The following is a 14,231-nucleotide window of genomic DNA, read 5'->3' as shown; positions in this document are numbered from 1 at the left end:
CAAAGTGTTGTATCCATACCTCCAAACATGTGTCTCTTTTGAAGTGCTAGGCTGACCCATACTCCCCTCACCTTCAAACACCATTCGCAGCACTGCTGCTCTGCATTTCAGAACAACAGAGAATGAGACAAACCTCTCAAATTTGCCAACCGCGGGGCAAAGCTGTCCTAATCTAGATAGCATGACAGAGCCATCAAACCGGGACAGTTGGGAGGTATTCTAACTTCCACGCTGTCCACGAGCTGCCAGGGAGAGGGGGGCTCAGCCGACTCTCCTCCCCTGGTGCCTCTCTGTCTGGGGTCAGAGATTTATCTTTTAAATCTCCCATCCAAACTGACTTCCAGGGACTGGACTTTCGGGGTATGGCTCTGCTCCCTGGTCGAAAATAGTACCAGGGGAAAGCAGCCAGATCCCGGGGCAGCAGTCCCTGCCCTGTCACTAGTTGAAGCTTTTTGAGCTCCAACTAGGGACTTAGCCTCCTGGGACCCCCAGGAGGTGCTGCACATTCTAGACCTATTTGATTCAAGGAGGCTGGTTGTTAAGTCCCTCCGGCAGCCACTGAAGCTGGCTCCCGAAGGGTGAAGAATCCAGGGCTGCTCCTGCAGTCCCTTCTGGACCACCAGGGACAGGGTAAGTATTTTTCTTTATTTATATACATTTACATTCACATTATACACATATACATTTAAAATATACATAGTTATACTCTCGGAGCCTAGCGTTAGGAATTAACCCCTTCAGCAGTGAGCTCCAGTGCTTTACCGACACTGCAGCACCTACACATTTAAATCTCTATTTAAAAATACACATATGCACACTACTTAGTTTTAAACCCTTTCACACTGCAGAGCTGTGCCGCTGATTTCACCCCTCCGGCGCCGGAGACGTTTTCAAGATGGCCACCAGCACTCGGGACCCACCCACAATATATATATATATATATATATATATATATATATCTTAAGATCAGGGTTATGAGTGCCGTTTTCAGGGGTAAACGGCTGCAATTGCCATGCGTCAGCCAAACAATGTCACACCAATCCTATGCCTAGTTTCAAGTAGCCAAAGCTAGTTTTTTCAGCAGCTCCAAAAATAACCAAAACATAAACAAAAGTCCTAGCCTATACGGCTCTAATTAATGCAATAAAGCGAATTCCCTCTCTTAAGTGGAGAGACCCAGGCCCGGCGCTAACATTAGGCAGCTGCGCAGGGCATTAGGGTCACCTCCATGAGTGAAGAGGCACAAGGGGCTCCTGAAATGTTTCATAGAAAGTTGCAGACTAGGCAGCTACAACGACCGAGCATCGGGGTCGGTCCTTCCTGCTGCTCTGTGTCTCTGTTTCAGCCTCATGTGACTGCAGCAGTCACATGTTTCTCAGTGGTGCCGGGCTCTCTGCACTGCAAGAAATTAGGTAAGCAGAAGGGATAATCCTCAACTAACATCACATAGAAGATAAACAAATACTAAAACTAGTTTAATTGATTTCATTATATGAAAGACTAATTTTATGAAGTTTTAAATAGGGTAATTTTAAATAATAATATCAAATTATCTTGCCCATTTAATTATAAAGCACTAGTCTTGCAATATATAAAATCTTAATTTAATAAATTAATTATGCACAGCAAATTAAATTAATAATAAATGCATGATTTTTTTTTTATCCATTACTTTTATCCATTTGTATTATTTTATGCCATTCTTCTCAATTACCAATAAACTTGTTTTTTTTTATAAAAATGGAGCAGGAGAATGCCTTAAAAGGCTTTCCCAATGTGAGAAAATTCGGTAGACAGGTTGGTAGTGAGAGAACATCTAGTGGGCAGAGGGAAAAGCTGGTGGGAAGGTTGGGCATGTGAGAGAAAAGCTAGTGGGCAGAGGGTAACATGGGACAGAAAAGCTGGTGAGCAGCCTGGGCATGTAAGAAAAAAGCTAGTGGGCAGAGGGTAATATGTGAGGAAAGCTAGTGGGCTGCGTCGGCATATGAGAGAGAAGCTGTTGGGCAGAAGGTAGCATGGTAGAGAAAATCTGGTGGGCAGTGAGGGCATGTGAGAGAAAATCTGGTGGACAGGTGTGTGTGACCTATGTATAGTGATCAGTGTGTATGAGGTGTGTAACGTCAGGTAGACCTGTGTATAGTGATCAGTGTGTATGAGGTGTGTAACGTCAGGTAGACCTGTGTATAGTGATCAGTGTGTATGTGAAAGTAAATAGAGTGGTACATAAAGACTGGTCAGCAGAGTGGCATGAGAGAAGAGCTGGTGGGGAGGGAAGCATGTAAGTGTTTATCAGGTGTGTGATACTGATGTGTGAGACTGGTATACAGTGATCAGTGTGTATAGGGTAAGTAATAGAGATTCTGTTGCCAACTTATTGCAACAAGTTTTCTTTCTTTGTTTTGAAATCTAACATTTGAAACCTCTTCTAGAAATCCTACGTTTGCCCCTCTGCAGTAGTGGAGCATGGACTGCATTCTACGTTAGACATCATTACATCTAAACTGCAGCCCTGCCAGACAGTCAGGAGGAGGTAAGAGTTATTATTTTAATTTTGCAAAAGTAAAGCATGTGATGGGCTGGGAAGTGGTTTTTAGGGGAGTAGGTTGAACCTTTGCCTAGGGTGCCACAAAGCCTTACACCGGCCCTGGAGAGACCAAATGTCAAACAAACATAAAATAACAGAACTCACAGGTACTAATGTCAGTTCTTCTTAGCAGGACTCTAATCTGTCCCCCAGGTAGTGAGAGACTGAGGAAACAACCTCACAGCTTACTAATAGCACCTTACAGACCCAAAACGGGCCTTATGAATGGATCCCACCCTTCTCTCGCCATTAATAACCCCAAGGATCGTTACACTGAACGACTGAAGCCAGACCGCTGTAAAATACATATATATATTTATATGTATATTTGTATATTGTATACGTTACGAGAAGTGTGTATGTATATATATATATATATATATATATATATATATATACATATATATATATATCTATCTATCTATATATATACATATATATATATATATTATACATATATATATATATATATATATATATATATATATATATATATATATATTTATATATGTATGTATATATATATATATATATATATATATATATATATATATATAGATAGACAGATAGATAGATAGATAGATAGATAGATAGATAGATAGATAGATAGGTAGATAGATAGATAAACAAAAGTTTTGTTTGTAAAGCAAGAATATTTTATCTACACACAGTGGACTTACTGCTATTAACCACTTACTGATTACCCAGTAACTTAAGTGATAGGACATTGGTCTCTTACCTCTTCAGAGAGAACTAAGGCTGGGTACACAATGCATAAAATTTCTCCCAATGCAATATCTTCAATGTTCAGAAGAATTTGAAGACGTCTCCGGAACAACTGGATGAACAGCCGCCTGTACCGTGGTAGGCAGAGATGGAGAAGTTTTAAAATTGTCCATACAGGTAGCCAGCGACTGAAGACACTGAAGCAATTGAATCTGCATGGCATCTTGGCGTTCTAATCTACCAACCAGGTGTTGGAGTAAATCTTTAGCAGAGGGTTCTCTTTCAGGATCTGTGATGGCTGGTTCTTACTGTCAGGATTGTACAGGAAGGATGAGTGAGATCCTGCTGTCTCAGCTGGCATTGGCTAGACTTTCCCAGAGGCGCGGAGTCTAACAGAATGGAAGGTATTCACCAGGGATCCCCACAAGGAGATTTGGGCTTCAGCGGCTTCTACCCTGCTGGTCGCGGCCCTCTAGGGAAGTTCCCAGTGAGACAGATAGAGAAGTGGTTTGGCAGTGTTCAGAAAGATACAGTTCTAATAGCAGATGATGATCATAGCAATTACCACTAAGGAGTGGAACATGTAGGCAAAGTTCAATAGAGTAGAGAGTTTGTAGCATTGGATGAACTACGGCTATACCACTGGGAAGTGGAATTAATTAGCAGAGGTCAATGGTACATGCTGAATAGATAGCGGGCGTTGATCACAGCAAATGTCACTAAGTAGTGGAACATGTATGCCAAGTTCAAAGGGGTACAGAGCAGGCAGCAGACGATGAATCGCGGCTCTTATCACTGGAGATTGGAAGCGATCACCGGAGGTCAGCGATGCATGCAGAATAGATAGCGGGCATTGATCACAGCAAATACCACTAAGGAGTAGAATATTTATGCAGCGTTCAATGGAGAACAGGGTATACCGAAGACGATGAGCCACAGCTATTACAACAGGGATGTGGAATGGATCAGCGGGGGTCAGCGGTGCGTGCAGAGTAGGTAGCGGGTGTTGATCACAGCGATTACCACTAGCAAGTGGAACAAGTGAGCAGAGATCAGCGGTATCCAGGTATGCAGCAGACGGTGAACCACAGCTATTACCACAGGGATGTGGAACGGAACAGCAGAGGTCAGCGGTGCATGCAGAGTCGAAAGCAGGGGTGGCTACAACGGAGAGTAGGAAGCTGATACAGGCCAGGTGTAGACTGGAACAACCAGCAATGAAAAAGTGAAGGGAGGAGCCTTATAAAGGAGAACTGACCAATGGCTAGACAGACCAAACACAGGTGAAACAAGCACAGGTGCAAACTGCTGCTGACAGCCTGCACAATGAGGAGAATTAATGTGAGGGTAGGTGTACTGAGGTTTGGGTCGAGATACCCGGAGAGCGGTGTGTGACATGCGCTGTGTTAAAGTTTAAAAATCAGAATTCTTTTTAAAATAAATTGCCTATTTGTCCCTATATAATGGAGTTTAATGTGCTGCAAAAGGGAAGCTCTATCTCTCCCGAGAAAAACAATAGAATATTTACTTTGTTTTAGAAAACAAATTAATAAATAAAGTCATTCCAAATGTATGTTACATAATCCAAACATCAACATTGGTTTAGTCATGAAAAGGGGAAACCCTCCAGTTAAACTGTAAAACCTTGAGAGGCAGAAGTGCTAACCACTAAGCCACCGTTTTGCCCACAAATTTAAATAGCTTCTTGTGAGCAAGCGGTCGGCACGTGACTCATTCCCTGCTTCAGCTTCTCCTCCAAATGCTACTGCCAGAAAAAAACTTCCCATTTCTGATAGTCACACTGATGATGAGTCAACAACAGAGCAGTACACCAATATGAAACATCTGGTCAGGCTTAAAATAATTACCCAAATGTAATGACACATATAGTGTGTCTTAATCAGATACACCTTGTCTTAGTAAAGTGGTGGAGGATTACTTTAAAGATAAAGTCGAACTCAGCATCTCAGACAGTTCCTTTGAATTCTGGGAGGAAAATTTAGAGTCCCTTGTACAAATTAACTATGGTATACTTAAGCTACCCCACCTTTCTAGGTGTGTACTCAAAAACAATGTTTAGCACAGACGGGAACATTGTAAGTGATCGTTTGAGGAGACTACTTCTCAAAAATGCCGAAAAACTGGTGTTAATCAAAATGAACTACAAATTGTATAACGAATACTGTTCTTGCCGCCAATTGCAAATGAATATGTAGATACCAGTAAGGATAAATTAATATTGTGTGATGATGATGATGATCATAAAATCAGTGATGAGGATGATGATGAGGGTGATGACATTGTTAACATAGAGGAAGATGACCACTGTTAGCCAAATGCCAAATGCACATTTGTAATTTGTTAAAAAAACAAAATTGTTTTCTATTCTGTCTAGTTCATCAAACAACAACCAAAATGTTTTCTTCTGCGGGGACCCAAACAAGTCAAACACTTCAGCCACAAAAGTGGCAGCCACTGTCGCTGAAGTGATTGGTTTTTTAAACTATGTGCATGTCCTTTTTAACAAAGCAGTGGATGGGTAGGCCCAAGGACAATTCCATATTGCACTATTTTTAATTTTGGCCTTGGTCTAATAGCTTGTGTAACAGTAAATATGCTATTATCATCATCATCACCATTTATTTATATATCGTCACTAATTCCGCAGCGCTGTACAGAGAACTCACTCACATCAGTCCCTGCCCCTTTGGACTTACAGTCTAAATTCCCTAAAACACACAGACAGACTAGGGTCAATTTGTTAGCAGCCAATTAACCTACCAGTATGTTTTTGAAGTGTTGGAGGAAACCGGAGCACCCGGAGGAAACCCACGCAAACAAGGGGAGAACATACAAACTCCTCACAGAAAAGGCCAAGGTCAAGAATTGAACTCATGTGATGTAAGGAAGAAGTACTAACCACTTAGCCACCATGCTTCTATGCGTTTGACAGCTAAATATTCATTTATATAGCATTCATAAAGTCAACAACATTAGTCGACAAGTCAGATGTCGACAGTGTTATTAGGTCGCCAATTCACATGGTGGACAGTATGATTAGTTGTACACTTCAAATGTCAACAGTATTATTACATGGTTACGGATAGGAATATGGTTAAATACAGGGTTAGGGATAGGAACAGAGATAGGGATAGAGTTAGGGTCAAATTTAGAAGCAGGGTTAGGGACAGGGGCAGTGTTAGGGATAATACTGTCTACATTTTAATTGTCATCCTAATAAAACCTTTCATGTCTTGTTTTGTTTTGAAATCTAACATTTGAAACCTCTTCTAGAAATCCTACGTTTGCCCCTCTGCAGTAGTGGAGCATGGACTGCATTCTACGTTAGACATCATTACATCTAAACTGCAGCCCTGCCAGACAGCCAGGAGGAGGTAAGAGTTATTATTTTAATTTTGCAAAAGTAAAGCATGTGATGGGCTGGGAAGTGTTTTTTAGGGGAGTAGGTTGAACCTTTGCCTAGGGTGCCGCAAAGCCTTACACCGGCCCTGGAGAGACCAAATGTCAAACAAACATAAAATAACAGAACTCACAGGTACTAATGTCAGTTCTTCTTAGCAGGACTCTAATCTGTCCCCCAGGTAGTGAGAGACTGAGGAAACAACCTCACAGCTTATTAATAGCACCTTACAGACCCAAAACGGGCCTTATGAATGGATCCCACCCTTCTCTCGCCATTAATAACCCCAAGGATCGTTACACTGAACGACTGAAGCCAGACCGCTGTAAAATACATATATATATTTATATGTATATTTGTATATTGTATACGTTACGAGAAGTGTGTATGTATATATATATATATATATATATATATATACATATATATATATATATATATATACATATATATATATATTATACATATATATATATATATATATATATATATATATATATATTTATATATGTATATATATATATATATATATATATATATATATATATATAGACAGATAGATAGATAGATAGATAGATAGATAGATAGATAGATAGATAGATAGATAGATAGATAGGTAGATAGATAGGTAGATAGATAGATAAACAAAAGTTTTGTTTGTAAAGCAAGAATATTTTATCTACACACAGTGGACTTACTGCTATTAACCACTTACTGATTACCCAGTAACTTAAGTGATAGGACATTGGTCTCTTACCTCTTCAGAGAGAACTAAGGCTGGGTACACAATGCATAAAATTTCTCCCAATGCAATATCTTCAATGTTCAGAAGAATTTGAAGACGTCTCCGGAACAACTGGATGAACAGCCGCCTGTACCGTGGTAGGCAGAGATGGAGAAGTTTTAAAATTGTCCATACAGGTAGCCAGCGACTGAAGACACTGAAGCAATTGAATCTGCATGGCATCTTGGCGTTCTAATCTACCAACCAGGTGTTGGAGTAAATCTTTAGCAGAGGGTTCTCTTTCAGGATCTGTCATGGCTGGTTCTTACTGTCAGGATTGTACAGGAAGGATGAGTGAGATCCAGCTGTCTCAGCTGGCATTGGCTAGACTTTCCCAGAGGCGCGGAGTCTAACAGAATGGAAGGTATTCACCAGGGATCCCCACAAGGAGATTTGGGCTTCAGCGGCTTCTACCCTGCTGGTCGCGGCCCTCTAGGGAAGTTCCCAGTGAGACAGATAGAGAAGTGGTTTGGCAGTGTTCAGAAAGATACAGTTCTAATAGCAGATGATGATCATAGCAATTACCACTAAGGAGTGGAACATGTAGGCAAAGTTCAATAGAGTAGAGAGTTTGTAGCATTGGATGAACTACGGCTATACCACTGGGAAGTGGAATTAATTAGCAGAGGTCAATGGTACATGCTGAATAGATAGCGGGCGTTGATCACAGCAAATGTCACTAAGTAGTGGAACATGTATGCCAAGTTCAAAGGGCTACAGAGCAGGCAGCAGACGATGAATCGCGGCTCTTATCACTGGAGATTGGAAGCGATCACCGGAGGTCAGCGATGCATGCAGAATAGATAGCGGGCATTGATCACAGCAAATACCACTAAGGAGTAGAACATTTATGCAGCGTTCAATGGAGAACAGGGTATACCGAAGACGATGAGCCACAGCTATTACAACAGGGATGTGGAATGGATCAGCGGGGGTCAGCGGTGCGTGCAGAGTAGGTAGCGGGTGTTGATCACAGCGATTACCACTAGCAAGTGGAACAAGTGAGCAGAGATCAGCGGTATCCAGGTATGCAGCAGACGGTGAACCACAGCTATTACCACAGGGATGTGGAACGGAACAGCAGAGGTCAGCGGTGCATGCAGAGTCGAAAGCAGGGGTGGCTACAACGGAGAGTAGGAAGCTGATACAGGCCAGGTGTAGACTGGAACAACCAGCAATGAAAAAGTGAAGGGAGGAGCCTTATAAAGGAGAACTGACCAATGGCTAGACAGACCAAACACAGGTGAAACAAGCACAGGTGCAAACTGCTGCTGACAGCCTGCACAATGAGGAGAATTAATGTGAGGGTAGGTGTACTGAGGCTTGGGTCGAGATACCCGGAGAGCGGTGTGTGACATGCGCTGTGTTAAAGTTTAAAAATCAGAATTCTTTTTAAAATAAATTGCCTATTTGTCCCTATATAATGGAGTTTAATGTGCTGCAAAAGGGAAGCTCTATCTCTCCCGAGAAAAACAATAGAATATTTACTTTGTTTTAGAAAACAAATTAATAAATAAAGTCATTCCAAATGTATGTTACATAATCCAAACATCAACATTGGTTTAGTCATGAAAAGGGGAAACCCTCCAGTTAAACTGTAAAACCTTGAGAGGCAGAAGTGCTAACCACTAAGCCACCGTTTTGCCCACAAATTTAAATAGCTTCTTGTGAGCAAGCGGTCGGCACGTGACTCATTCCCTGCTTCAGCTTCTCCTCCAAATGCTACTGCCAGAAAAAAACTTCCCATTTCTGATAGTCACACTGATGATGAGTCAACAACAGAGCAGTACACCAATATGAAACATCTGGTCAGGCTTAAAATAATTACCCAAATGTAATGACACCTATAGTGTGTCTTAATCAGATACACCTTGTCTTAGTAAAGTGGTGGAGGATTACTTTAAAGATAAAGTAGAACTCAGCATCTCAGACAGTTCCTTTGAATTCTGGGAGGAAAATTTAGAGCCCCTTGTACAAATGAACTATGGTATACTTAAGCTACCCCACCTTTCTAGGTGTGTACTCAAAAACAATGTTTAGCACAGACGGGAACATTGTGAGTGATCGTTTGAGGAGACTACTTCTCAAAAATGCCGAAAAACTGGTGTTAATCAAAATGAACTACAAATTGTATAACGAATACTGTTCTTGCCACCAATTGCAAATGAATATGTAGATACCAGTAAGGATAAATTAATATTGTGTGATGATGATGATGATCATAAAATCAGTGATGAGGATGATGATGAGGGTGATGACATTGTTAACATAGAGGAAGATGACCACTGTTAGCCAAATGCCAAATGCACATTAGTAGTTTGTTAAAAAAAACAAAATTGTTTTCTATTCTGTCTAGTTCATCAAACAACAACCAAAATGTTTTCTTCTGCGGGGACCCAAACAAGTCAAAAGTGGCAGCCACTGTCGCTGATGTGATTGGTTTGTTAAACTATGTGCATGTCCTTTTTAACAAAGCAGTGGATGGGTAGGCCCAAGGACAATTCCATCTTGCACTATTTTTAATTTTGGCCTTGGTCTAATAGCTTGTGTAACAGTAAATATGCTATTATCATCATCATCAACATTTATTTATATATCGTCACTAATTCCGCAGCGCTGTACAGAGAACTCACTCACATCAGTCCCTGCCCCTTTGGACTTACAGTCTAAATTCCCTAAAACACACAGACAGACTAGGGTCAATTTGTTAGCAGCCAATTAACCTACCAGTATGTTTTTGAAGTGTTGGAGGAAACCGGAGCACCCGGAGGAAACCCACGCAAACAAGGGGAGAACATACAAACTCCTCACAGAAAAGGCCAAGGTCAAGAATTGAACTCATGTGATGTAAGGAAGAAGTACTAACCACTTAGCCACCATGCTTCTATGCGTTTGACAGCTAAATATTCATTTATATAGCATTCATAAAGTCAACAACATTAGTCGACAAGTCAGATGTCGACAGTGTTATTAGGTCGCCAATTCACATGGTGGACAGTATGATTAGTTGTACACTTCAAATGTCAACAGTATTATTACATGGTTACGGATAGGAATATGGTTAAATACAGGGTTAGGGATAGGAACAGAGATAGGGATAGAGTTAGGGTCAAATTTAGAAGCAGGGTTAGGGACAGGGGCAGTGTTAGGGATAATACTGTCTACATTTTAATTGTCATCCTAATAAAACCTTTCATGTCTGTCACACTTCAATGTAGAAATCACAGCTAAGGAGCCAGAAATATGGTGAAACACAATGTTTATTGCTGGAAGGTACAACCTGATGTTTAGGAATGAGGATTGCAGAGAGATGCAGGAAGCAAATACCAGGAACACGGCTGATGCAGGTAAACAGGTGATATGAAGAAATCAAAGAAGCACATGAAGAAGCACAGCAGCATGGAATATCAACAACAGCAGAAACAACAACAACCAGCAATGTATGCTGGGAGTGACAGGTTTAAGTAGGGAACACCCAGATGCAGGAGATAATTAATGAGGAGGTTAACCCCTAGTAGTGACAAGGAAGACACAATAGCAGCACCTCTGGTGAATAGAGGTACTGCCACAATATATATATATAACACAATAATAAAGTTCAAAAGGCAGGAGCTGCTAGGCAAAGCAGCATGCAATGCAAAGAGCTTGCAGGCAGATCCTAACAATTTTATTATATTGCCGACTTTGCAACCCTGTCTATTCGGGCTGCCTACCAATCATATTATGTCAATCCTGTAACTGTCGAACACATGTATGTATCACACCTGGGTATGTGGCCCTAAGGACAATGCCATATTGTATCATTTAACATTTTGCCTTTATTCTCTCATCATCTGTTAAATAATGTCTACAGATGGTGACGCTGTTCAGCTAATGAGCTCTGACACTGCAGTTGCTGTCCCTCTCCAATGTATTGCAGCAGACGCTCTCCAATGTATTGCTGCTGTCCTCTCCAATGTATTGCAGCAGACCCTCTGCAAAGTGTATGTGCTGCTCACCCTCTCCAATTTATGTGCTGCTGACATTCCAATACAGGGCCATCTTAACAACATTTTGGGCCCCCGGGCAAAGCAGCACACTGGGGCCACCACCAACATAACCACACACAGGGATAAAAATGTAAATTATCGATAAAATTTTATATTTATTGTTACCTGCTTAAAAAGTGTTTAAACATTAAAATAAAAAGATACTGTACTACAGAGATTAATCCACATAAACTTTCTTTTCTGTTTGCCTCCCTTCATCCTGGTTTTGGTCTCCCCCTGTATCCAACACTGTGCCCTCCATTATGCTTCTGTTTGTTCCTGTTCATCATGCTCCTGGTCTCCCTCCGCCCCTGTATCAGATACTGTCCCTCCATTATTCTCCTATTTGCACCCCTTCACTTACCTTTCTATCACCTTATTCTTTCCTTTTTTTTCTTTTCTGTTTTCTTTCCTCCTTGCTTGCTTGTCCGTACCATTGTGGCTCCTCTCGATGTGCTCTTCCATGAAAATGTTGAGCGTGATGACGTCACGCCCAACATTCAGTGTGAGCTCAGCAGGGAGGAGGATAAAAGGGAGGCAATCGGATCGTCGCCGCGTGACCGCAAAAAGGTAAGTTTTTTTTTTTTTCTTAATTACTTCAAATCCCTGGCTATATGGCCCTTATGCAGGTGGGTCCCCGGGCAGTTGCCCAGCATGCCCAGTGGAAAAGGCAGCCCTGCTCCAATGTATTTATCCTGATCCTCTCCAATGTATTGCTGCTGTTCCTCTAGAAAGTATTGTTGCTGGCCCTCTCCAAAGTATTGTTGCTGACCCTTTCCAATGTGTCGAACATGCTGCCTAACAGTTACCTACTTGGCATATATTATTTTTGTAAATGAAAATGTAATTTAGGTAGACATCTTTGATGAGGATGATGATGAGCGTGATGATAACATTCTCATTTGTCACCAGTGAGGAAGGTGACCACTTTTATCCAAATCTGTGTCTAGTTTCGTCCTCCAGTGCAAAATGAGATTTCAATTTGTATAGCAAGATAATTGAAATGAGATAAATTGGTTCTTGCACCAGCTCAAACTTGTTAGAGATTGAATCTCATTTTATATATTTATAGGACTTATTTTGCACCCTCCAACTGCACTTCAGTGGATATATTTGGTGGAAAGTGATGTCTGTGCCATGTATTTGTGCCACTGCTCTGTCACTAAGATTAGCCAGCCAGACTGCTGCAGTCTTTGGCCAAAATTGGTGAAAATTTTGAGAGTTGTGAAGGGATCATTAGAAAATAGACTGGAAATGAATGCTATTGCTATAAAAAGCAGTAAAAACAGCACAAAGCAGCTCAAAATCACATAATTTTACCTATTGTTTCACAATTTTAAATTAATTCCAGATCCAAAACCAAAACCTTTCATGATTTTGGGGCAAAACCTGTCACAAAACCAAAACATGAAGGCGTTTTAGAACCAAAACCACATCCAAAACAAAAAAACAGGGGTCAGCGCGCATCTCTATTAAATTTAGTTACCATTTAGAGCACAGATTCCCAAAGTTGACTGAGCAAATCTACAACTTGACCCAGGATCTGGAACAAAGACTTATTTGATAAAGGGTATGGAGTCACTAAGTTATGAGAAAAGGTTAGCCAGTTTAGACATCTTTACTTTAGTAAAGAGGCGTCTAAGAGAGGACATGATTACTATGTACAAATACATTAAGGGTCAATACAGAGAACTTTCATGGGAACTTTTTACCCCAAGGACTATACACAGGACACATTGTCACCCACTAAGGTTAGAGGAGAGGAAGTTTCACAACCAGCAAAGGAAGGGGTTCTTTACAGTAAGGGCAGAGAAGATATGGAATTCACTGCCAGGGAAGGTTGTGATGGCAGATTCAATAGATATGTTTAAGAAAGGGTTAGACAATTTTTTAGCGGAAAAGTGTAACCAGGAATATGACTGTTAATTAAAATGAAGGATAGTAGTGGATACAGGGAAAAATCGGACTGCAATATTGGGTCTGGAGGGATTTTTCCCAATTGAAACAGATTGTTGATTGCTTAATCTGGATCAATTTCAAATATAAGTGAGAGATCACAGGAGATCCCAATAGGGTGAACTTGTTGGACTGCTGTCTTTTTTCAACCTCATCAACCATGTTACTATGTTACTATGTATGTTACATGCACAAATCACAAAATATAAAAACACAAGTTTTATGTTGTATATTTTTGTTACTTCAATATGGGAACTGTCATATACTCTTATTTGTAACTACTGTGTTTGCAGTATACTTTTATTTATAAATAATGAAAAGGCAGTTTTAACATTACTTTATAACTTGAAAAATGTAGTATATGATACTAAATACTGGGCTTCTGTACTTACAGTAGCGTCTTACCTTAAATATTGCAGAGGACAGTACGATATTTCTAGCCCCAGAGATCTAACCAGATCTGTTGTAGAGAATAAATGGATCAGGTAACAGCTTATTTGCATTTATAGTTGAGCTTTACATGTCATTCAACTTAAGGGGTCAAAAGAACATGATGTCACACACAATCTACCATTTCACAATAACGTATTGGAAACTTGTCAAGCAACACAAGAGCAAAGTAATCATGCCATTGTATTATATTACATGCATTTGTGTTTGCTGTATGCTGTTCTTTAGCACAAACTACTTATATTGAGACTACACTTACCATAGTCTGCAACCCATAATATT

The 14,231-nt window shown here is 40.5% G+C and overlaps 1 protein-coding gene across 2 annotated transcripts in view; it reads right to left on the bottom strand.

Moving 5' to 3' along the window:
* Nucleotides 1-14,024, bottom strand: part of LOC142143443 (cytochrome P450 2K1-like) — a 39,116-nt gene extending 25,092 nt beyond the window's left edge. Inside the window, exon 1 of one of the 2 annotated variants that reach the window (XM_075201291.1) lies at nt 13,905-14,024. In XM_075201291.1, the coding sequence (XP_075057392.1) occupies nt 13,905-14,002 (98 nt within the window). In that variant the 5' untranslated portion in view covers nt 14,003-14,024. Of the gene's footprint in view, nt 1-3,323; nt 3,522-13,904 lie in introns of those variants that run through there. The other variant, XM_075201292.1, reaches the window with a different exon arrangement.
* Between the last annotated feature and the right edge of the window lie 207 nt (nt 14,025-14,231).

The sequence above is a fragment of the Mixophyes fleayi genome, chromosome 3 (assembly GCF_038048845.1).
Source record: "Mixophyes fleayi isolate aMixFle1 chromosome 3, aMixFle1.hap1, whole genome shotgun sequence".
Taxonomy (NCBI): Eukaryota; Metazoa; Chordata; class Amphibia; order Anura; family Limnodynastidae; genus Mixophyes; species Mixophyes fleayi.
Note: the sequence above shows the minus strand (reverse complement) of the source record. Positions and strands in the feature narration are given on the sequence as shown.